General features: G+C 35.8%; 2 protein-coding genes and 1 pseudogene across 3 annotated transcripts; 2 read left to right on the top strand and 1 right to left on the bottom strand.

Moving 5' to 3' along the window:
• Positions 1-300: 300 nt before the first annotated feature.
• On the bottom strand, positions 301-1,694 carry LOC137737681 (two-component response regulator ARR5). The gene is made up of 4 exons (XM_068477224.2): positions 1,346-1,694; positions 1,180-1,259; positions 944-1,092; positions 301-816 (listed from the first exon to the last, which is right to left on the bottom strand). Exons 1-4 carry the CDS (start codon positions 1,500-1,502, stop codon positions 492-494), a joined length of 711 nt encoding a protein of 236 aa, XP_068333325.1. The 5' UTR covers positions 1,503-1,694; the 3' UTR covers positions 301-491.
• Positions 1,695-16,473: 14,779 nt separating this feature from the next.
• LOC137736302 (uncharacterized) lies at positions 16,474-19,759 on the top strand (annotated as a pseudogene). Its single transcript, XR_015955160.1, has 11 exons — positions 16,474-16,575; positions 17,371-17,484; positions 17,587-17,691; positions 17,784-17,830; positions 17,932-18,032; positions 18,273-18,360; positions 18,492-18,591; positions 18,765-18,936; positions 19,053-19,124; positions 19,218-19,331; positions 19,425-19,759. The product of XR_015955160.1 is annotated as an uncharacterized LOC137736302 (transcript).
• A 163-nt stretch (positions 19,760-19,922) lies between these two features.
• On the top strand, positions 19,923-23,643 carry LOC137737012 (uncharacterized). The gene is made up of 7 exons (XM_068476354.2): positions 19,923-20,600; positions 20,802-20,942; positions 21,028-21,393; positions 22,034-22,276; positions 22,534-22,626; positions 22,836-23,036; positions 23,145-23,643. The coding sequence occupies exons 1-7, from the start codon at positions 20,277-20,279 to the stop codon at positions 23,355-23,357; spliced, it is 1,581 nt and encodes a 526-aa protein (XP_068332455.2). The 5' UTR covers positions 19,923-20,276; the 3' UTR covers positions 23,358-23,643.
• The last annotated feature ends 1,456 nt before the right edge of the window (positions 23,644-25,099 follow it).

Genomic DNA, 25,099 nt, shown 5'->3' with positions numbered 1-25,099 from the left:
CATTTATCTTTGCCAAAATCGTGATACAAGAACATTTTGTATTACGTTGTGTACTAAAAGGGGTATACTTCCTCGAATAACCACGAGAGGTTAAGATTCAAAAGCACCGAACTATTCCCTTTGTTGACTTTTCGTATTTTTTTACTAACACATACAATTCGTATATTTTTATTCGTTTAGTAACACATACGAAATTAACATAAATAAGTAGACATTTAAAAAAAATAATCAGTATCCATCCTACACAATACATTCAAGGGGAAAATAGACGGAGTTAAATTTTGAATTGAAGACCAGAAATGTAATTAGTTAATCATTAGTATTAATATTGTTACTAATAGTCATATAAACAAACAAAATAAATCATAGCCAAAGAAAAAAATTGAAAACAAAAAAGGAAAGTAATTCATCAAAAACCGTTTAAACGGGTAATTGCAGTTCGGCCCCGAAAAAAAAAAAGCGCGATTACGGTACAATCGGGTCCGATTGATCTAATCAGCGTTGGTCATTTTGAACCGTCGGATCGGAGAATCAAGCGACGTGGGCGACGATGGAGCCGAGAACGACGATGACATAGGAGGCGACGGAGATTTAGACGGCGACGATAAGGACGACGAAGGAGACGATGGTAAAATGGAAGGCGGTGATGTGGGCATCATCAGATCACACGGCTCCCGTAGCTTTCTCTTGTTCATTCCTCCGCCGCTCTCCTCCACTCCGACATCCCTCGCGGTCGTCATGTAATCCTTCAGCCTCTTGACGTCAGCTAACTTCACCGGTTTCACTATGAAGTCCTCCGCGCCTTCTTCCAAACACCTGGCGAACACAAAAATAACCCAAAATTTAAATTTAAAATCAAAATTAATTGCAAGAACCAATTAACCTCGAAAAAAAATGGATAATTAATCAATTAAACATTAATTTTGGGGGGAAAATAAATTACCTGTCTATGCGCGCCAAAACGTTCTCGGATGACATAATCACGACGGGAATCTCTTTGAATGTGGAAGATTCTTTGATTTTCTTGAGCAATTCGTAGCCGGTCATTCCGGGCATACAGTAATCCGTGATGATCAGATCCACCTTCAACCCCTGGACATAATTACAGAGAATCAAAAATTTTATTCGAAAATTTTGAAATTTTACCGATGGAAACTAGGAGTCTTTGATCGAACTTACGTCGAATCCGACGGTGGAGCTCTTCTCCTCGTCCAGGCCGAGGAACTGCAGAGCTCTTCTTCCGCTGTCAACAGCCGTCACTGTACCAAAAAAGATCGAGTTCAAAAACACAGAAAACAAAAAACGACGACGCTTCCAGAAATGTAACTCTGTTTTCAGATTCTACCTTTGCAGGAGGAGATTTTGAGCAACCGCTCGATGACCTTGCGATCGACGAGGCTGTCGTCGACGGCGAGCACGTGAGCTTCTTCCGAAATCAACGGCGGCGAGAGGTCGAGCTTCTCCGACATCCTCCGCCATGAAACGACGCCGTTCCTCGCCATCGTACGGATTGGAATCAGACAAACGAAACGAGGGTTGCTGTGCTTTCTGCGGGCGGTGTTTTATACAGTAGAAAATGGAGGAGAGAAATGGCGAAGGTGGAAGTTGTCTGTCAGCGTCGCAGACACAAGAGTGTGGGGGGTTTCTCTCTCTTAATATAGTATTGGTCTCTTTCGCCAAATCAAATCTTTCTCTCTAACAAATCTCAAAATCTACTTTATTATATTTGTTTAATTTTAATTTATTAAACGGTGAGATTCTCAAATCCACTTTGGTGCCATCTTCCCCAATCAAAACCATTTAAAAAATAATACACGGTCAAAACCATCAGTTTCCGATTCTCAATTCTTAAAACAATCAGTTTTATAATATGTCATCGACATCAAATTGTTATGTTGTCAACTTTTTATTAACAGATGATAGGATAGTTATACTAAAATCTTAAAAACTATCGACGGCAAAACATATGCACGAATCAATTTAAAGTTGTCAAACTTATTGTCTTTACTTTTGAGTCGTTATATGTATCGATACGTTCTTGATTCTGTAACAGTTTAACAATTGATATTTATTTTCGACCAATCTTGTATCGATACGTTTCGTATTGCTAGGTTGTTAATTTTTAATTCATATAAAATTTTAATTTAGTCCTTAAAAATGATCACTTTTATACTACAATCTTGTGTAAGATTACAAACTAATTTTAATCCGTTCGGCTCAATGTCCATGTGATCATACATTTACTTACATCACATATTAATTATACTTTGATTTTTATTTCTCTTTTTCTTCTTAATTTTGATGAATTTATTACATATAATCCTATTTTTCGTTGACCGGCGGTCAGCGGTGGACCGCGCCGTCAAAACCTTGGGGCGAGGGGCGGAATTTGGCAAATTTGGACCGGCGCGCGAAAACGGGTAAAATAAGGGGGACCGGATTCCGCCGGTGGCATTGACAGGTGAGGGTTGTACAGAGTGACCCTGTGAGCTTCCCCGAGTGGTTCCTGCGTCTTATTTTGTTGTAATTAAAAGACTTGGCAGGCAATATCTCCTCGCGAATCTTTGGATTGCCCCACCGCCTTTCTTTCCACGTGCTACCTCGTGCTCCGTAAGTGCTTTCCATTTTTTCTCAACTTTGTATTAATATTGGTTTTTTTTTTTTTACTACTTTTTATTGGTAATTGTTGTTGTTAACTTACTGTTGTGGTTAGGGAGATATTTTTTCAGTATGTTCAGAACACGTTTAATACATTAAGTGTAATAATACAATTGGTTTGAAACTTAAACAAAAAAAAAAAAAAATTAATCAATTATTTTATGACACTTGATTTACCGAGTTGTGTTCCTAGCACATTAAACAATTCATCGTGATTAAGGTGTTATCTACACTACGAGTGTGTGTGAGTTCTAAGCCTCATAATGGGCTAGCAGGAATAATGTGGTTTAAATTCGTCTCTCGCGAGAATTGGACCTAAAACATCTTCTATACAAATGAAAAAGAATATCACTCGAACGTAATACTAAATTATTAAGGATCCGTATGATAATCTTTATAAAATGTTATTTTGTCACATCAGCTATAAAAATGGAATTTAACATCTCTATGGAGATGGTCTTAATATTTTATTTTTCAAGTCTTACTATCTTTAAAATTGTTACCGAACGAATTAACAAAAACTAACTATTAAAATTGAAAGAAAATATTTTTGCTCATCATTCTTAATTATTATTGAATAAATTTAAATTTCAAAATTTACGTAATGAATAGATTAAATCAAAGTTATCTAATATTATAATAGAGCGATAAAATAATATATTCAAAATAAAATTATTATTAAACGACCCTTAATTATTATATACCATCGTACAACACTATGGCCATGAAGCATGGAAGTAGGAAATATTGTTTAATCGAAATGACTTTTTGCCAAAGTTTTTTTGATGGAACGATAAATTTTTTAATATAACAAAAATACAACTTGATACACTGAATAAAATAATACAAACAAGAGACAATAGATAGAATTGAGGAGATTTGCAAGTCCGAAAATAATCTGAGGTGGGACCGACATTACCCTTCCTAATGCTTGGACTTTTGCTACCAAAATTCTAAAAATTATTTTCTTTTCAAACACTGTATAATATCAAATCTTTTGGTATATCACCATCGCTTCCAAGATTGATTTTCCATCTCTCTCGTAGTCACACACACACACACACACACATATATGTATATATTTATTTATTTTATTATTACCGCTAAATAGGGCGGATTATTGGGTAATTGTATTCTTACAAGCAATTTGATCACCTCGCTGGATCCCGTCCGATTCTGGTTCAACGTGTGACATAATTTCACCCCCAACTTTTGGTACACACTTGTTCATTAGTTTACCCCAAACTGAATTGTTTAATCAGAATATATTCAATTTGAGTTGTGATGCATGGTAAGATTTCTTGCATTAACGATTGATAGTCGTTTAGAGACATTAAAATCTTAATTTACTAATGTTAGTCTGTACACTTGCAAAAGTTCTAATTCAGATTATCTGCCACTTATTAGAGGACAAAATGGTATCAGTATTGGGTAATAACAAGAGAAAATGTTGTCGTGATATAGGCACATTATATATATATATATATATATATATATATATATAACCTAAACGGTATGTTCTTCATTACAGAACCAACCTCAATACGTATTATGTTTCCATACACTTACAACAAGAAAAGCTTGTATGTAATGTTTTCATAAACTTATGATACGAAAGTTAAAGGTATAAATTGTTGATACACAAATTGATAGTTTGTTAATGTTCAAAATTTGCAGGTTAATAAACTAGAACAATTAGCCTTTGGTGGGCTTGGATCAAAGCTATGAAATAAATAGACTCAAGATTTAAGTGGTTCACCTCTCAAAACTAAACTACATCCATTGTGTTATTCGTATTATATTGATTTGAAGGTTACAAGTAACACTCGACTAAAGGCTAGCATTCTTTCTCTTCTCAATCGTCTGACTCCATTACCAAAGGTTCTCACCCCTTTATATAGGTCCTCACTGAACCCAAAAATCCTTGGGCTCACTACATTTACTTTCTGGCATTTAATATGCTAGCTATAGAGACTGGTGTGCTAACAACCTTTTCGCCAATCAACAGATATTCAGCAGTGAAGTGACAATTGTTCAATCGGAATTGCACACTCTTCTAGGTTGATACATGCCAAGCGACTTGCTAGGCCATGAGTAGTCAATAATTTCTTTTCCAAGCAATGGCTCGACCACCTTTATGTCATGTCCTAGACTTCTACCTTTGATTGGTGGCTAACACATGGCCTAATTGGTGTTTGAGTATGCATGTTCCTAGAGCCTTATGCCATAACGTTATCAGTCTTCTCATGTGTTCTTGTTGGTCGGAAAAGTGTTTTATGTTACTTGGTCTAACCAGACTGATGAGCGGTCAGCTACAGCACTCGGAAATGCCTCTTCCTCATTCCAATGGGCCTTGGATTTCCTTTTCTTATTTGGGCCTTGTCTTTTATTGGGCCTTTTTAGGTTTTTGGTCTGGCTTGTACTATTTTGAGAGTCGAAAAGAATTCTGTGTTAACACAGTTAACAAGTCATCACAGTTCATTAAACCATAAACCTTCTTCTCAGTTCCTTTTATGAATAAAACCTACATTGTACTCATTTAAAATTGTTGAGGACGCATGCATTCCAACAACGACTACAAGGTGGATGAATGCATTTACACCAACCTTGCTGTTATGGTGTCTTAAATTATAGCTTGAATTTGACCCAAAAAATAAAAAATTATGGCTTGAAATCTTCTAAAGCTACTAGAAACATATACAAAGGTTCCTAATATTCCCCTTGCCACGTATTATTAAAAATAATTGGTTGACTTTGTAATCATGAGAAGCATTCCATTAAACAAGCTCTTTTTTTACAATTAGATCCAATAAAATAACACTACATTTCATTTTAGTCAAACTTAATCTCAACTTTAGGGAATCAATTAGGTCCCGCAAAATTATATTGCCCCGACACCTTTACATGATGAGAAATGTTAGACTTTTTGTTACTTTATGTTTTTGATATAATATTTTATGATATTAGTATAAAAATTAACGTTAAACTGTGTAGTGCCAAATAGTTTATAAAAAGTTTCATTTTTTTTTTCGATACTAAACGGGAGTGGTGTGGGCTTAGTCTTACAATAGGTTAGCAATAATGTAATTCAAATTCGCCTTTTGCAAGAATCAAATCTAAAATCTCTCACTTATATATATGAATAGAAATACCACTAACAATCTCATTTTTAAAAGAGTCCGTTACCATTCCTCTTACATGATTATCAAAAGACCGTTGATAATGTAGGGTCGCAACTCGGCATTGTCCTAAATACATTTATCGGGTCGGGTTGGGTCGATACGGGCTAGAATATGGAAGGTAATGGATAGCCTATATGTCAGTTCACCATAACTAGATGTACGAAGTGGAGCATATTCGGTCATGCAATTAAGTTTGAAAACGAATCACAATTGAACTCAAAGCTCTTACCTATAATTGTTTGTTTAAGTTTCTTTATCATGGATCGACACATACCATTGACTATGATCCATGATCGTTGAATTTTAATCATTAGATCCTACGATCATTGTCCATGCAATGAGCCCATTTTAGAATAGATAGTGATATCCACACACCTGTTTTTACTTCTCATATAACCCTCTCAATTTTCAACCGTACAATCGAATGAATTCAAGAAGATCAATGACCAAAGAGTAACAAGTGCGTATGAAAGATAAAAATAAATGTATAAATAACACTATCTTTTATAATTTTCGTTTTGTTTCACATTAGTTTGGAAAGACTAAAATTACCTTTAAATGACATTAAAATAAGGCTTAAATGTCAAAATGGTCTTTGTGTTGTAGCCATATGGCCAATTTAGTCCATGTGTTTTCAATTTGGCTAATTTAATCCTCATGTTTGTCTTTGTTAGCTAATTAAGGACATTTCATTCAATCTATTTCAAAAAATTGATAAGAAAAATCATATGAGAAATAATTACCTTTTGTCTTTAAAGAAAAATGCAAATCAATGAGAAATAACACTTATAAGAAATAAAATTTCCAATTTGAAAATGATTAGATTGTGACATAGAAAATATATGGAGTAATGTTAGACAGGAGGTCGGAGAGTTGGGAGGAGAATAAATTTTCTTTTAATTTTTAATTTTATTTCATTTTAAATATTTTAAATCAAATAAATTATAATTTCATGAATAACTTTATAATAATTTATAAAAAAAAATTACACCAATTAGATGGAAATGTCCTCAATTTGCTAACAGAGATAAACACAATGGCCAAATTGGCCAAATTGAAAACACAAGAACTGTAATACCCTAGAAAATTTAAAATATATATGATTATGTGGAAATTTTTATCGATAAGTGGAAATGACGAAAATGCCCTAGGGGGCTAAACGTAATTTTACGAGGACGTATTTTATCTTCGTATATTTTATCGAATTTCTTGACACATTCGGATAAAGTTCGATCCTACGAGCGTGTGGGTGAAAATCGTTCGTGAAACGGAATCATAACGAATGAAATGGAAACGAACGAAAGTAAGGGCAAAATAATCATTTGCCGTGAATCTGGAAGGCTCCAGATTTTGTTTTAGTGGAAATATGACACGGGAAGAGAAGGGGAAGCCACAGGGACTGGTGGAGAAGGAAGGGGGACCAATTAGGGAAGATAAGAAAAGGGGGGAAAAGAAGGGGAAAATGGGGAGAAACCAATCAGGAAGGGAGATCAGGGAGGGAAATGAGGAAAGTGAGAAACACCAAACCCGTGCCCTTCATCCCTGTGACCCGTTCGACCCGAGGAGAGCCCGGACCTCCCCGAGCCATTTCTGGTGATATTCACCATTATTTCCGGCGAACCATAACTCTCCAACACCTGCAATCATCATCTAACCCTTCTCTCTTCCATTTCCAACCAAATTTAGAAGAAAATTTGGTGATGAACCGTCGGTGGGTGCGACGGGTTCGTGTGATAAATCCTCATATCCTGAAGCTAGTTCCTGCAATTAGCACCATCAAAACACTTCTCTAGGGGCCAGGAACAAAGCCCAAATATTGGTTGGTGTGGCGGAACACCGGAGGTTGAGGATCGAGGCCACCCAAACTCTAGGGTCCGGCGGGTTTAAGTGAAATTGGGGCTTTTCCCAACTAAATTGGACTTGGTCACATGTATAAAACATGCTCTACTTGTTGAGATATTTATTTCTGTGAAATTTGAGAATTTTTAGAAATAGTTGATATTTTTCGACGTGTCGGGACGACCAACCACCACCCGCGGCGGCTCGTGGCCAGGGGGCCGACACCTCCATTTGATGCATATTTCATTATTCTAATTTACGTATTTGAAATAAAATTGAAGTGCTTTGATAACTTAACACTAATGTGGAACACTTCCGTTAATTGAATATATTTGGAAATGATTTGAAATTAAAATGTGAACTACGAATGACTTGATCCCTTCGTAGGGTACCTAGGTAGTTTAACAAGATGGTTAGATGTAGCCAAAATAGGATTGAATTTAATTTATGGTGGTTAAGAGTAGATTTATTAACCATGAATTATTTGGGCCTATCTTAGTAATTGGCTTCTGAAGTAAAATTTTTGGAACGTTACAAGAATTGGATTGATCCAATAACTAAAACACAGTGACAATTTTAACATTTAAGCTTTAAAATAATGTCATAGATTAGCGTTAGTAACCATTTAGTAAATACATTTCTTTGCAATCTATCAAAATGTATCATATATTTCATCAAAAAGAAAAATGTATCATATATGATGTATGTTACACCACCATCGTTAAATATCTGCCGTAATGAGAATAAAACGGATCTTATTCACAATACTAAAAAGAGATGCAAGAATGGAAAATACTTTTATACGTGTCTTTTGGTACGAAAAAGAGAGAGAATCAAGCTGTGGATGATCCTTCTTTTTCTTTAAAGATATGGCATCTCACTTTTTTGTACTAGGAGTGTGATTTTTTTAATACTTATATTATCTACATTACGAGATTGAAAAGTGGCTAAGACTCGTAATATATTAGTTATAATAATTTAGTTCGAATTTATCTTTGACAATAATTGACTTTAAGACTTCTCGTTTATAAATGATGAAAAATATTACTAAACAATAATATTAAGTGTGGATGGAAGTGTGATTTGGGGCATTTTTGTCTTGATTTGTACGAGTAATGGATATCTCTTTACCAAACAGGCAACGAGAACACCTTCTCTTTTTTTCAACCACAAAGAAAGTTTTGAGAGGGGGACAATTGACTGAACTGAGGAATGGGATACTATGGGAATAATAAAATATTATTGTCTAATAAGATTAGTAAAAAGGAATCTGATCACTCCAATGGCGTTTAGGGAAGGTGCTGCTGAACGAGAAATTTTTTATTGTGATCGAAATATGAATGGTACATTACGTGCTTTCATATAAATGGTGGAAATTTTTATTTTTTAAGTTATTAACTTTTTAACACACATATTCCATAATTTGTATAGTAACACATGATGTACTACCCTATGTTCCCGTCACATTGAAAAATCTCTCTTATTGAACAATTAAGAGTGAAAACATCATGTGGTAGGCCGTAGGCTAGCAATTTCTTTAGATAAACAATGCACATCAAAATGTTACGAGTTCCAATCATTAGTCGTGAAAATAGCTTTTTGTAAAGTAAAGGTAAAGCTGCGTACGATAAACATTTTTTCTCAACCCTCGCAAAGCGGAGAACCTTGTTAACTTGGGTTCGCTATTTTTCTTAAAACAATGCACACCAAGCAAACATTGGTTATGATGGATGTGCTCTTCTTATAACTTTGAGTTCAAACTCTTTTTTCTGTAAGTTAGATTAGTGTAAAGTGAATATCAATTGTCTCTGAAAAATAATAAACACTATCAGCTACCTGATTCTCTAAACATTTAATCTGCACAATACAGCAGACGCACGCTAGAATTTTTGTACCAAACATGAAGGCACTTGTGAGAACTAAGAAGTTGTTACTATAATGATCATAATTGGATATATTTTCATTTGATTTTAATACAAAATGTTTATTTTTTGGTGGGAAAAGTTAGTGTGTTGTTTGTGCATGCTTAAACTACTAAACTAATTAATCACTCAAATCAGCAGTTGGGTTTTGATTATTAGGAAAATGACCGAAAGCTTAGAAGAAAAGCACAGAATCTTGTAACAGCCACTAAAATCGACCCCCTTAAAAGGTGGGATATATATTTTGCTTACTGACTCATCTTCCTCATAAAAGGGCATGAAAATGACTACTATTGGACCTTTAGAATTGCTAAAAGCTTTTTCAGATGTAAAAAAGTGCTTCTTCTACTAAAATGAGTTGGAACACTTTGTATGCCTAATCTATTCAGATTAGACGCATTATTTAATAACACGGGATGCTCTTACATAAGTTCTTGAACTATTTTCCATACAATAGGCTTTTTTTCCTGAGTTTTGCTACCAAAATTCTAAAAATTATTTTCTTTTCAGATACTGTATAATATCAAATCTTTTGGGATATCACCATCGCTTCCAAGATTGATTTTCCATCTCTCTTGTAGTCACACACACACACACATATGTATATATTTATTTATTTTATTATTACCGCTAAATAGGGCGGATTATTGGGTAATTGTATTCTTACAAGCAATTTGATCACCTCACCATGTCTCATCCGATTTTGGTTCAACGTGTGACATAATTTCACCCCCAACGTTTGGTACACACTTGTTCATTACTTTACCCCAAACTAAATTGTTTAATCATAATATAAATCAATTTGAGTTGTGCTAGTCACAGTTAGTGGCGGATTTAGGAAATATTATTAGGGGGTCAGTAAGAATAGCACGTGCAGCGCGCAAATTTTTTTAAACAAAAATATCATGTATATCGTCATTTCATCAAGTCTTGGTAAGCCTAAAGTCATTTGCAAAGGCATATTATACACCTGTTAATGTCTCATTTGTGTAGGTAACTAATATATTTCAACGCTGCTCCCATATAAATGCGTAACAAAAGATCATTTTGAACACACTAACAAATTGATTAATATCATTGCACCCCATTAATATGTTTGTCCAAGAATGATGATGCTTTGTTCATTCTCTAAAATTACCATTTCATTTATTTTGCATTTTTGGATAGTCTTTTACTTGGTTCTTTTTTCTTCTTCTTACAATTGTAATCATAAGCAACAAATAAGCCAAAGATAAATTATATTAAGACTAGATTGTAAAGGGCAGCACCTCTCTAACGCATTTTATCAAGCAGTTGGAGGCCACATATGAAGGGCAACTCTAACCTTCAAAGAGGCAGCACCCAAGTCATCCGTGAAGATTCACCAAAGTTCGGAGGATTAGTCGACCCCCCTTGCCCCTCAATCGGTCCGCCCCTGGTCAGAGTTGCTCTTCAACATGCTTCTTGTGGATCGGTCATCGATGTATGGTAAGATCTTTTGCATCATTGATCAATAGTCATTGAGAGACAATAAAATCTTAAGTTACTATTGTTAGTCTGTACACTTGCAAAAGTTCTTATTTCAATTGTCTGTCGCTTATTAGAGGACAAATTGGTATCAGTATTGGGTAATAACAAGAGAAAACGTTGCAGTGATATAGACATATTATATATAACATAAACGGTATGTCCTTTATTATTGAACCAACCTCAATCCATGTTATTGTTGTCAGGAGGAGGCTAAAATGCTTATGTGAGTCTTCTCGGCCCCCGAAATGGATGGATAACCATGACATGCCACCAGTTGTCCCTTAAAAAAAAAAAAAAAAAAAAAAACAAACAAACTAGAACAATTAGCCCTTGGTGGGCTTGGATCAAAGTTATGAAATAAATAGACTCAAAATTTAATGGTTCGCCCCTCAAAACTGGACTACATCCATTGTGTTATTCGTATTATATTGATTTGAAGGTTACAAGTAATGCTCGACTAAAGACTAGTATTCCCTCTCTTCTCAATCGTCCGACCCTATTACAAGAGGTTCTCACCTTTTTATATAGGCCCTCACTGAACCCAAAAATCCTTGGGCTCACTACATTTACTTTTCTAGCATTTAATATGCTGGCTATGTAGACTGGTGTGCTGGCAACCTTTTCACCCATCAACAAATATTCAGCGATGAAGTGACAATCGTTCAGTCGGGATCGCACACTCTTCTAGGTCAATACATGCCAAACGACTTGCTAGGCCATGAGTAGTCAATAATGTCTTTTCCGAGTAGTGGCCTGACCACCTTATGCCATGTCCTAAACTTCTACATTTGATTGGTGGCCAACACATGGCCTGATTGGTGTTTGAGTAGGCCTGTTCCTAGAGCCTTGTGCCATAACGTTGTCAGTCTTCTCACGTGTTCTTGTCGGTTGGAAAAGTGTTTTATGTTACTTGGTCTAACCAGACTGATGAGCGGTCTACTACAGCGCTCATAAATGCCTCTTTCCAATTCCATTGGGCCTTGGATTTCCTTTTCTTCTTTGGGCCTTGTCTTTTATTAGGCCTTTCTAGGTTTTTTGTCTGGCTTGTACTATTTTGAAAGTAAAAAAGGATCATGTGTTAACACAGTTAACAAGTCTTCACAGTTCATAAACCATAAACCTTCTTCTTAGTTCCTTTCATGAATAAAACCTACATTGTACTCATTTAAAATTGTTGAGGACGCATGCATTCCAACAACTACTACGAGGTGGATGCATGCATTTACACCAACCGTATTGTTATGGTGTCTTGAATTATAGCTTGAATTTGACCCAAAAAATAAAAAATTATGGCTTGAAATATTCTAAAGCAACTAGAAACATAAACAAAGGTTTCTAATATTCCCCTTGCCACGTATTATTAATAAGAATTGGTTGACTTTGTAAACATGAAAAGCATTCCATTAGACAAGCTTTTTTTTACGGATCAGGATTCTCACCGGATTCCTTTTGTGGGGATCTCGGAGATCAAGCAATCATGTCCGTTCATCGTATATTTTGCGTTCAGCTTTCGTTAGGTACTGTTTATATTCAGTTTTAAATTTTAAATAATTTTTTACCACACTATATACAATAAACTGATATAATTATTGGATCCTTGGGATTCCTACAAAAGGAATCTGAGGATCCTGATCCCTTTTGTACAATTAGACCCTATAAAATAACACTATATTTCATATTAGTCAAACTTAAACTCAACTTTAGGGAATCAATTGGGTCCCACAAAATTATATTGCCCTTACACCTTTCCATGATGACAAATGCTAGACTCTCTATTGATTCTATGTCACTTCATGCTTTTGATACAATGTTTTATGATATTGGTATAAAAAATTTGACATTAAGTTGTGTGGTGTCAGAAAGTCTATAAAAATTCTCACTTTTTTTCAATGCGAAAGGGGAGTGTGGGCTCAGTGGAGGATGCATTGAGGGCCCCCAGGGGGGGTCAGCTGACCTTTCGAACTTTGGTGAATGTTTATGGATACCTTGGGTGCTGACCCTCTGAATTTTGGTGAATGTCTATAGATACCTTGGGTGCTGACCTTTTGAAGATTAGAGTTGGCTTCATACATGCCCTCCAACTGACTTCAGGCCTACCAAGACTCAGTGAATGTTCATGGATACCTTAGGTGCTGCCCCTTGCATACATTAACAGGTGTGCATATGCCTTTCCAAATGACTTCAGGCCTACCAAGATTCGATGAAATGACAACATGCATGCTATTTTTAGTAAAAAAAAATTTACACGTTCTATTCTTACTGACCCCCATAATATTATTTCTTGGATCCGCCACTCGGTGGGTTTACCCTTACAATGGGTTAGCAATAATGCGGTTCAAATTCGTATTTGATGAGAATTGAACCTAAAATCTCTTACTTACATGTGAATAAGAATACCATTAGACCATAGTACCAAGTTATTAAACAATCTCACTTTTAAAAGAATCTGTCACCATTCCTCTTACATGATTATCAAAAGACCGTTGATAATGTGGGGTCGTAACTCGGCATTGTCCCAAATACATTCATCGGGTCAAGCTGGGTCGATACGGGTTAGAATATGGAAGGTAACGGATAGCCTATATGCCAGTTCACCATAACTAGATGTATGAAGTGGAGCATATTCGGTCATGCAATTAAGGTTGAAAACGAATTACAATTGAACTCAAAACTCTTACTTATAATTGTTTGATTAAGTTTCTTTATTATGGATCGACACATACCACAGACTATGATCCATAATCGTTGAATTTTTAATTATTAGATCCTACGACCATCGTCCATGCAATGAGCCCATTTTAGAATAGATAGTGTTATCCATACATCTATTTTTACTTTTCATATAACCCTCTCAATTTTCGACCGTCAAATCGAATGAATTCAAGAAGATCAATGACCAAAAAGTAACAAGAGTGTGTGGAAGATAAATAGCACTATCTTTTATAACTTTTGTTTCGTTTCACATTAGTTTGGAAAGACTAAAATTACCCTTAAATGACATTAAAATAAGGCTTAAATGTCAAATGGTCATTGTGTTATAGTCATATGGCCAATTTAGTCCCTGTGTTTTTGATTTGGCTAATTTAATCCTTGTGTTTGTCTTTGTTAGCCAATTAAGGACATTTCATTCAATCTGTTTTAAAAAAACTTATAGGAAAAATCGTATGAGAAATTATTACCTTTTGTCTTTACATAAAAATGCAAATCAATGAGAAATAACACTTACAAGAAATAAAACTTCCAATCTGAAAAATGATTAAGATTTTGACACAGAAAAGATATGGGGTAATGTTAGACAGGAGGTCGGAGAGTTGGGAGGAGAATACTTTTTTTTTTAATTTTTAATTTTATTTCATTTTAAATATTTTAAATCAAATAAATTATAATTTCATAAATAAGTTTATAATAATTTATAAATAAAAAAATTACATAAATTAGATGGAAATGTCCTTAATTTGCTAACAGAGATAAACACAAAGATCAAATTGACCAAATTGAAAACACAAGAACTGAATTGATCTAATGACTAAAACATAGGAACCATTTTCACATTTAAGCCTTAAAATAATGTCATATATTAGCGTTAGTAACCATATGGTAAATACATTTCTTTGCAATCTATCAAAATGTGTCATATATTTCATCAAAAAAAAAAAAAAAAAAAGTATCATATATGATGTATGTTACACCTCCATCGTAAAATATCTGCCCTAATGAGAAGTGTTTTTATTTTATGGATCTTACTCACAATACTAAAAAGAGATGCAAGAATAGAAATTAATATTATACGTGTCTTTTGGTAGTAAAAAGAGATAGAATCACGCTGTGAATGATCCTTCTTTTTCTTTAAAGATATGGCATCTCACTTTTTTGCAACAGGAGTGTGATTTTTTTAATACTCGTATTATCTACATTGAGGGGTTGGGAAGTGGCTAAGACTTGTAATGTATTAGCCATAATAATTTAGTTCGAATTTGTCTTTGGTGAGAATCGATCCGAATACTTCTCATTTATAAGTTAAGAAAAATATCACTAGACGGTAATATTAAATGTGGATGGAAGTGTGATTTGGGGCATTTTTGTCTTGGTCTGCCAAACAGGCAATGAGGACACCTTTGCTATTTTTCAACCACAATGAAAGTTTTTGAGAGGGGAACAATTGACTGAACTGAGGAATGGGATACTATGTGAATATAAAATATTATTATTCAATAAGATTAGGAAAATGGAATCTGATCACTCTAATGGCGTTTAGGGATGGTGCTGCTGAATAATTAAGGGTGAAAACATCATGTGGTAGGCCGTAGGCTAGGAATTTTCTTTAGATAAACAATGCATACAATAAGGTTACGGGTTTCAGTTGTGGAAACAGTTTTTTTGTAAAGTAAAGATAAAGCTGCGTACAATAGGAGTTTCTCTTTGATCCTTGCAAAGCGGGGAACCTTGTTAACTTGGGATCACTATTTTTTTTTTTAAACAATGCACACCAAACAAACATTGGTTAGAGTGGATGTGCTATTTTTATAACTTTGAGTTCAAACTCTTTTTTCTGTAAGTTGGATTAGTGTAAAGTAAATATCAATTGTCTACGAAAAAGAATAAACACTATCAATTACCTAATTCTCTAAACATACAATCTCAGCACAATACAGCGGACGCACGCTATAATATTTGTACCAAACATGAAGGCACTTGTGAGAACTAAGAAGTTGTTACTATAATGTTCGTAATTGGATATATTTTCATTTGATTTAAATACAAAACTGTTTATTTTTTTGGTGGGAAAAGTTAGTGTGTTGTTTGTGCATGCTTAAACTACTAAACTAATTAATCACTCAAATCAGCAGTTGGGTTTGATTATTAGGAAAATGACCGAAAGCTTAAAAGAATCTTGTAACAGCCACTAAAATCGACCCCTTAAAAGGTGGGATATATATTTTGCTTATTGACTCATCTTCCTAATTTACACAGAGTAGACGCCCTATTTAGTAACACAGAATGCTCTTGTATAATTTCCTGAAGTACTTTCTACACAAAAGGTTATTTTCTTGAGTTTTACCAAGCATTTGAAAGTGTTTTTTTTTTTTTTAAAGAAACACTTGCTCTAGGAAGCTTTTGAAGTTTAATAAAAAAAAATCCTGCTACTAAATATAATACTTTTAGTAAAAGCGCTTTCGTACGAAAAAAAAATCAGTAAAGAAACACTTTCAAACAAAACATTAATGGGCTTCAAACTTCATTAAAAATATGGGTAGACTCCAAAAGGCCCAGGATTGTCCAATACGAAGTCCGTGGGCCGGACTCCGCACTGTATAAATGTATCCAAGTTCAAACGGAGGAAGGGCAGAGTTCCTGCGAAAACGATGGAGTGTGCCGGCAAGTGACTGGGAACTCGGTGCACGGGCCCACCCACCAGATGATGTGTTCGCTGTGGAGCCGTCGCTTTCTGCTCCGTATCTCACCAGGTACTTCTCTCTCTTCGATTTTTTGTGCTTTAAGTAAATCATGCAATCGTAATCATGGTTTTAGATTTAATTTAAGATAATAGCAATTGGGTTAATCTTAATTTCTGCAGAAATGGTCTGTGTGGAAAGGATAAATGGATTTAAATTATTTGTTGAGTTGGGCTTGGGGTGTTGATTTGGTAATGCAGCTCTCAACAAAATTGTATTGCAGCTGAGCTAGTAGGACTGCTCATTCCTTACTTCTCTTTTTTCATTATTTTTTTTCTTTTTCGGAAAATTAATGAAAGGTGCTTGAAAACTTTGAGTTTTAAGTATAAGGACAAAATAAAGGGGAAAATGAATAGTATTATGATTGATTTTTTAGTGTAAAAATATGGTTTTTCGTTAAAGTAAACAGTTTCGAAAATTTTTCGTTAAAAGTTTTTTTTTTTTTTTTTCAACAATATGATATTCTAAACTAAATAAAGGGTAAAATGAATAGTAATTTTTAGTGTAAAAATTTGATTTTTCGTTAAAGTAAACAGTTTCGAGAATTTTTGTTAAAAGTTTTTTTTTTTTTTTTTTTTTTCCAATAATATGATATTCTAAACTATTTTAATCTACAAAGGGGAGGTTTTGAACTTGGGTACAAAGGGGCGGGCACACTGTTCTAACTAACGGGCCTTACCGCGTATTGTAATTCATTGGTGTTGAACGCTGTTCACTTGGTGAGGCTTCGTTTACCTCTAACTTTCAATGGCTTAAAATTCATATGCTTGACATGATTTTCTTCGACCATATAAATTTTTCTCCTAGATTGCGCATTGGCCTGATCATAAAGAAGAGTGTGGAAGGCTAGAGCAACATATGAAGCATATGGATATCTTGAATGAGTTTCCTTTCACTTTTACTCAACAAGCTACTGTTCAGGTAATCAACAATTTCTATGTAAGACGGAGAGCATTGAGTAGTGCCGTTTCTGTTATCTGAGTGGCGTCGTTGATAATATCTCTTTTGGTGTGATCTTGTTAGGTGTGTGTAAAGCAGGAGAGGAGGTGTTCAGTCTTGGAAAAAATAGGGGTCCATCAAATGGGAATGTGGTTGTGGGGATTCAGTTATTTCATTTGATTGTTTAAGGTTCTTTCTACCTGGTACATCTGAATTTCTCTGTATTCTATTGTTTTCCACATTGATTCTAATTCCGGTCCGTTATATCTTACTATTTGCAGGTTAAATAATTCTTGGGATCTCTCGAATATATTTTGCCCTTGTACTGGTATCGTCTTGTTCATCTTATAAGATAATTTAAGAGAAGTTGATGTTTATGGATTTATGACTTACATTTGCAGATCCTCTATTTATAATATCAACATGCAGATCCTTCTGTTACGATATCTGAATGTTTAACCAGTTGGAAGCAGAACTGTGAGTGGAGGTCCATCCCGCTGCATTCACCTGTTGCGTTGCTTCTCCATTGGGTATGATAGGTGTTTTAGTTGAGTGTTAGAATTTGTGTATAAAATCAAACCGAACAATTTGTAACCAGTTGGGAGTATGCATATTAAGGAAAGATACCTAGTTGGCTGGAGTACATGGGAGTCTAATTTAAGTTTTGCTCCCATCCAAATTCATGAGTCCAATTTAAATGCTGTAGACCTGCTCGTTTTGGGATGTGTGGATATTTGTTAAAATTATTAACATCCGGCTTTTCATTTCAGCCTCGTACAATTTACTATGCCACTCAAGTGGCTGGTTTGGGAAGCTGGACTTCTGGAATAAGCAACAACTTGTACATACACTATCTTGGTATGTGTTTCCTTGAAATTTCTAACTTATTACAAATTTTTAACTGTCATCATGGAAGTTGTCGGGTTTGATATCTATGATTTACTATAATTGTTACATTGAAATTTCAATACATGAACTGAACTTGTCAGGCCCTGAGAAAGAGCTTCTTCAGCTTTCTGTCTTCTCAGAGTTGCGTGTGCTTTTCCCCAACATGATAGAGCTTGTTGGGCCTTCCATTCCACAGCATAGGTTGGTTCTACAGTTTGATATGATTTTTTGCTTGGTATTCATACACATTCCTTTTTTTTATTGAACTTCACTCATGAAGATAAAACAAGGATTGCTTAATTGTGTTTGCAATCTTGTGGAGAAATGATCTCTCATTCATATTTGATTCTCCCTGTACTCTTTGAGATGGATAGGGATGGCGAGATGGTCACGTTATCCAATTATGCACATGGCCTTGATAGAGATTGCATTTGTAAATCCTCGAGTGAGACTGCCAGCGGGGATGTACATACTAGCGAACCTTCAGCAGTTACATTGCACCTTAGAAGCGGCTTTTATCATGACCGTTACATGGATATAACTAAGGTTGTATTCTTGTCTCTTTCAATGGACATAAATTCATGCTAAGAATCATGTGTTTTCTCTTTAGCCTTATCGGTTTTCCATTTTGCAGTTTCTCATGACTTCTTAAATGTGTGTAGGATTTATCCCCTCACTTAGTCCTTGCTCCAAATGCAGAAAATGCTGCCTATTCAAGCTGGTCACCGACTATTGTCAGTTTTTGATACCTAATCATCTCTTGTTTTGGTTCCGTTATTTTAATCCTTTTCTCTTAATTTAGTTGGTTGCATGGCTGTGTGTTTCAGGAGTTAATAAAGAATATGAACATCCCAGCGGTATTTTCCGATTACTGCAAAGAAGCTTGTCATCTTGGAGCTCGTTGCGTAAGCAGCGTAACTGGCCATCCCCTCGATATCCCTGTGCGTCAACCTTACTCAACTGTTATTATAGTATTGCATTAAACCGTAACTGCTTAATCTGATCATACCAAAATTCATGCCTCTGCCTTGTAGATTCAGTTAAATCCATTCAGGCAACCGATGGCGGTGGAAGACAGTGTTCTTGTTCTTCCTTGCTACTCAAATTGATTCCTCTATGGGATGTCAAATTGGTCGGCCTAAAATCGTATGCATTGTTTTAAAGATCGCCGCGTCTCTTGACGAAAAGGAGGGCAAGGTATCAAGGTAGATGAGACCCGTTTCGCAACGATGTTCTCTTCGAATGGTGGTCAGTTTGTATGACATCAATTGTATACGTTCAGTTCATGATGTATATATCTATTGTATGCAGTTAGAGCTTGGCTGATGTAGTACATTCCTGTCAAAATTAACTAACTCAGTTTGCCTCACGTAATTCTAATTCATCTCTCTACTTAGTTCACCATATCGACTAAACTCGAAACTTAATGTGTTTTTCTTTTAGCTTTTTTCGATTAAAAATGTGTGCGCGTTGTTTTTTATAATTATTTTACGTAAAAGTTTTTCAAACAACGCATTTTTAAAGATGAAGTCATTCTTGATTTTCACGATTAAGGACTTCAGAATACTTATGGAGAAGCGGTGTCGTTTCACACTGATCATCCAACGGACCTAACAGAACGTAGCCAGCATTCCCGTGGGAACGTCCGAACTACCCAAAACAAAAGCAAAGTCGGTCAATGAAAATCCAAAAATAAACCCAAAATTCCAAAAATAATTTCTAAAAAATTCCAGCAAGAACCAACATGGATAATCACCACCTCTTTCAACTCCATTGTTGACCGACGTCTTTGCTTCACGTCCCCAGATTCTAGGGTTAGGGATAGGGTTAGGGTTAGGGTTAGGGCTCTCTCTACCGGAAAATCCCATCCATCCAACCACCAATCAATGTCTCTATTTTCCCCCATTCCACGGCTGCTATTAGTTCTGTTATGCTTACTAGGGTTAGGGTTAGGCTTTGGGGACGCTCTGAAGGTGCCCCTTAGGATCAAGGACGTGCTTCCGGTTCTGCCGAGGCAGATATCGTGGCCGGTGCTCAACAATTTCCATAGTGCTGTGGATTTGTTGCCTTCTTTTATTGGGGCGGTGACTCCTGATAACAGCTCGATTCAATGGGAAGGGGCTTGCTTTTCCGGTAACCAGGCCCGGCTCGAGTTCACCGAAGGCGATCGGGGTAAATCCGATTTGGGAGGTGGCGTTCTCTATCTAAAGGTTCGATCTTTTGCTTTTGTTCTATAAATTTTGAAATTTGGTAGTGTTTGGGTAATTGAATGCATTTCCGACAATTTTCATTGGTTTTGTTTTCAACTGAGTAAATGGCAAGCTGAAATCAGTTTATGGTATTCATGGTTTGGACTTTAAGTTGTAGAATTTATTGTTGATGGGGATGGTTTATCAAATTTTAATCTGCAGACTTCTGAGGCACACAGCTGGGCCTGTATGGATCTTTATGTTTTTGCAACACCGTATCGTATTACATGGGATTATTACTTCTCTGCTCGAGAACATACTTTGAAGTTCGACTCGTGGGAAGAATCTGCAGAGTTGGAATATGTATGAAATTCATCTGTAATCTGTTTCGATAAGCTAGGAAAACTTATTTAATTCGAGTTGACACACTGTGATGACTGTTGAGCAGGTAAAGCAGCACGGGGTCTCTGTGTTTCTCATGCCATCAGGGATGCTGGGGACAATGCTGTCTTTGATAGATGTTTTGCCTCTGTTTTCTAACACTGCATGGGGTCAAAATGCAAACTTGGATTTTTTGAAGAAGCACATGGGTGCAACATTTGAAAAACGTTCTCAGCCGTGGCAAACAACCGTAAATCCCGCAGATGTTCATTCTGGTGATTTTCTAGCAGTTTCAAAGATCCGTGGTAGATGGGGTGGATTTGAGACATTGGAAAAATGGGTAACGGGAGCATTTGCTGGCCATACATCAGTGTGCTTGAAGGATGAGATGGGCAATCTATGGGTTGGTGAATCTGGACATGAGAATGAAAAGGTATCACATCGAGGACCTTACATAGTGGTTAAATATAAAGACTAGTATGTCACAATTTTTTTCAGTATATTATAGTACTAATGGTTGCACTGTCCTTGTGTTCAAACAGTGTTATGAATTTGAATTGGGTTAAGGACGTACTGTAGCTCATAAAGGAAAAAATGTTGACGATAGGGTGGCACAAGTTCACCCTATGGTACATAGCTTTAGTAAATAAAGATCACCATGTACATTTCATGTTTTTTTTTGCATGTTGGGTCTGGATTTTATCGTGTAGGTTTCTTTGTTGCCTTTTATCCCTTATTATCAATTGGCATTACCCTAGTTTTCTACAAGTGACGGTTTCAGGACCAATTGTACATTGAGTTGAAGCTTATGGAAGCAACTCATTTCATGGGTTTTGGATTTATTTGGAATAGAAATTAAGCTAAATGTTTTGGTTATTGCTAAGAGTGGTGATAGTTGAATTAGGATCATAGTGATAAGCATATGATGAGCGTTTGCTTAGGGACAAAATTAAATAGATGACAACCTAGCACAGATTCTTAATTATCTTCAACTTTGCTCAGTTCGTTTCTTTTTGTAGAGTTATTGTGCTTAGTTTTTTTCTTTTTGTAATTTACATTTATTAATATTGCAGGGTGAAGAGATTATAGCAGTGGTTCCATGGGATGAGTGGTGGGAGTTGGCACTCAAGGATAGTTCTAATCCCCAAATAGCCTTGCTTCCCTTGCATCCAGAGTTGCGTGCAAAATTCAATTCTACTGCAGCATGGGAATATGCTCGGAGCATGTCAGGGAAGCCATATGGTTATCACAACATGATATTTAGCTGGATTGACACCATGGCCGACAACTTTCCTCCTCCTCTTGATACTCACTTGGTATGGCATTTACTTCTTTGAAAATTTATATGGTCTAGTACAATAAGCATTATAGAAATTGTTTGTAAATGAAGTGCAGTCTCATTGTGTTGGTTGTCAGTTTATTTTATATTGTTATCGCACATGTGCACACAAGCTTCATAATGCGTATTATGATTAGTATCCACACTTGTACTACGTAGGTATGTATGGTTTTTTGGATGTAGCATGTTTGGTTTTATTAAGTTTTTATCCTAAATGGAAGCTCCTGTTTTCAGGTTGTTTCTGTCATGTCTATGTGGACCAGAATGCAGCCTGCATATGCTGCAAATATGTGGAATGAGGCTCTCAACAAGCGGCTTGGTACAGAGGTAACTGTGCTTCACTTGAGGTTACTATATATCATGTTATTTCACATCGTACGCCAATCTGTTTACTTCTTTTTTGTTTTATTTTTTAGAAATGAATGATAAGAGGTCTGCTTAGGAATTCTAATTATCTTTTATGTTTATTCAAGTATTTTATCTGCTTGCTTCATATTGAATTGTTTCTCAATTTTCACTTGTGTTTTCCCTCGTAGGGTTTGGACCTGTATGAGATTCTAGCTGAGGTTGAAAGCCGCGAAATGGCCTTTGATCACTTGCTTACAATTCCTGAACAAGATGAATGGGTATATAGTGATGGAAAATCTACCACATGTGTTGCTTTTATTCTTGCAATGTATAAAGAAGCTGGGATTTTCGGTCCTATTTCCAACTCTATACAAGTTACTGAGTTCACTGTAAGTCATTTTGCACTTAATTTGTTTTCATTCGCTTTCATAAATGCACCATGCCAATATTACTTCATAAGTTCACTCTCTAAGTCATATTATTGCACTTGCTCGCAGATTCGTGATGCATACATGCTTAAGATTTTTGAGGATAACCAAACCCGCTTGCCAAGTTGGTGCAACAGTAAGGATGAAAAGCTCCCATTCTGCCAGATCCTTGGTGAATACCGGATGGAACTACCTCTATATAACACCCTAGAGCCATACGCTAACATGAATGAGCACTGCCCTTCCCTGCCTCCTACTTACGACAGACCCACCCGATGCTAAATCTGAATTCCCTCAAGATTTATACGTCCCTCGTTGGCATGTATGACATAATTTATCAAGTTGCTGGTGTCTTGAGAAAAAATTCAAAAGACGTATGAGTAAGGAGCCGGGCATTTTCTTTCTTTGTTTCTCTTTAGCTAAATAAATGTATATAATTTGTGGATCAAGGAAGGAAATATGTTTACAAACTTTGTTATATCAAAATGGTTGTAATTGTATAGTTTGCTTTTTTCGCACATACTGTGTCTGACTTGGTTATGCAAGATATTTATTTATTTTGAGTTAAGACGTGTAGTCTAAGAGATTCTATCATGCAACCGGGCATACATTCCTCACACGCTTCTGTTTATGGCCAAGAAAAACAAGTTTCAACAGCAAAATGAATCAAGGCGTGACTTGGAAACAAAGAAATCAACCAACTGTTACAGGTCAAATCCGTACGAAATATACAACCAACCTAAATTAAAAAGGAGAATATCGAAGAATTGTGGGTGACTTCTTCTTTCAATGGTTGCTTGCTGCTACTGCTTTCGGCTCGACTTGTACCTGCCCTTGATCTAATTTATGCCCACATGAGCTGCCATTTTAACCCTATTCATACCATTTGATGCCGCAGTTTTTATTCTTTCAAGCCCTTCTTCCACTTTTTTAGTATGGCTAAACTTGGTGCCGTCACCGGAGCTTGTCTTGGTCTCGGAAACAGGAGCCGAGTCTTGGTTGCTGCTGTCCCCTTGATCTGGCCGTGGCGTCCGATTCGGGCCAGTCGATTCCATCCACACTCAGTTGAAATGCAGACTAAGAGTTTTCTTGGGAGTGAGTAGATTTGCTTGTATTCCAAGTAATCCGTTTTGTTGTGAGGGGGTTGGTTCTAATATATGCATATGGCAACCTGAATTTGCGGTTATTTTTGTGACATAACAGAAAACAGAAAGTGTCCCAAAGGAACAGAAGAACCTTCTCTCTTCTCACACACAATTAAATAACGGCATATTTGTCGATTTGCCCCCTGAACTTGTATGGAGCTGCTAATTTTTCCCTTGAACTTTATTTTTAGTTGGTTACCCTCTTGAACTTTTATAATTAGCCAATTTCCCCCTTAAACTATAATTTTAGCCGATTACCTCCTTGAACTTTTATAAATAGCCAATTTCTCCTGTTAGATTTTAAAAATGTTCATCCAATTTTCCATCCATCTTGATCACGGAAACAACACATGACAACTGTATGAGAGCAAAAAGGATGAAAAATTGAATGAAAGTTTTTAAAATCTAACGCGAGGGGGGAATTGGATATTTATAAAAAGTTCATGAGATAATTGGCTAAAATTCAAGTTCAAAGGGGAATTTGGCTAATTGAAAAGGTTCAAGTGGGTAATCGGCTAAAATTAAAGTTCATGGAAGAAATTAGCAGTTGCATACAAGTTCAAAGGATAAATCAACAAACACCTCTTAAATAACTGACGACGTTGAACCTTCTTGGAAGGAAATAAAGCCCTGTTAAGGAAACCGTGGCAGTTGTCACCTTTGGCCTTGTGGAAGGTTCCACATTTTTTGGGGGGTCAAAGACGGTTCAATTTTTAACGATATGTCAACAAGAACATGCCCAACTTAATTACTAACAGATTATATAGTTTATTTTGAAATTACGTTTTCTTGTTAAATAAGCAAATCGGTTTTAATAATTGCGTAGGCTGTTTATGTTATATTTCTTGTTGCAGAAGCGTGCAAGTACGGAGAGCTTCA

Source organism: Pyrus communis, chromosome 13, assembly GCF_041283825.1.
Source record: "Pyrus communis isolate YQ-2024b chromosome 13, ASM4128382v1, whole genome shotgun sequence".
NCBI lineage: Eukaryota > Viridiplantae > Streptophyta > Magnoliopsida > Rosales > Rosaceae > Pyrus > Pyrus communis.
Note: the sequence above shows the minus strand (reverse complement) of the source record. Positions and strands in the feature narration are given on the sequence as shown.

Excerpts from the sequence above, each read along its gene's own strand:
- LOC137737681 (XM_068477224.2), bottom strand. The coding sequence starts at position 1,502 with ATGGCGAGGAACGGCGTCGTTTCATGGCGGAGGATGTCGGAGAAGCTC. Across the intron at positions 1,093-1,179 it reads GCTCCACCGTCGGATTCGAC|GGGTTGAAGGTGGATCTGAT; the intron begins GTAAGTTCGATC and ends AATTATGTCCAG. Across the intron at positions 817-943 it reads GTTTTGGCGCGCATAGACAG|GTGTTTGGAAGAAGGCGCGG; the intron begins GTAATTTATTTT and ends TGTGTTCGCCAG.
- LOC137737012 (XM_068476354.2), top strand. The coding sequence starts at position 20,277 with ATGTCTCTATTTTCCCCCATTCCACGGCTGCTATTAGTTCTGTTATGC. Across the intron at positions 20,601-20,801 it reads GTGGCGTTCTCTATCTAAAG|ACTTCTGAGGCACACAGCTG; the intron begins GTTCGATCTTTT and ends TTTAATCTGCAG. Across the intron at positions 21,394-22,033 it reads CTGGACATGAGAATGAAAAG|GGTGAAGAGATTATAGCAGT; the intron begins GTATCACATCGA and ends TTAATATTGCAG.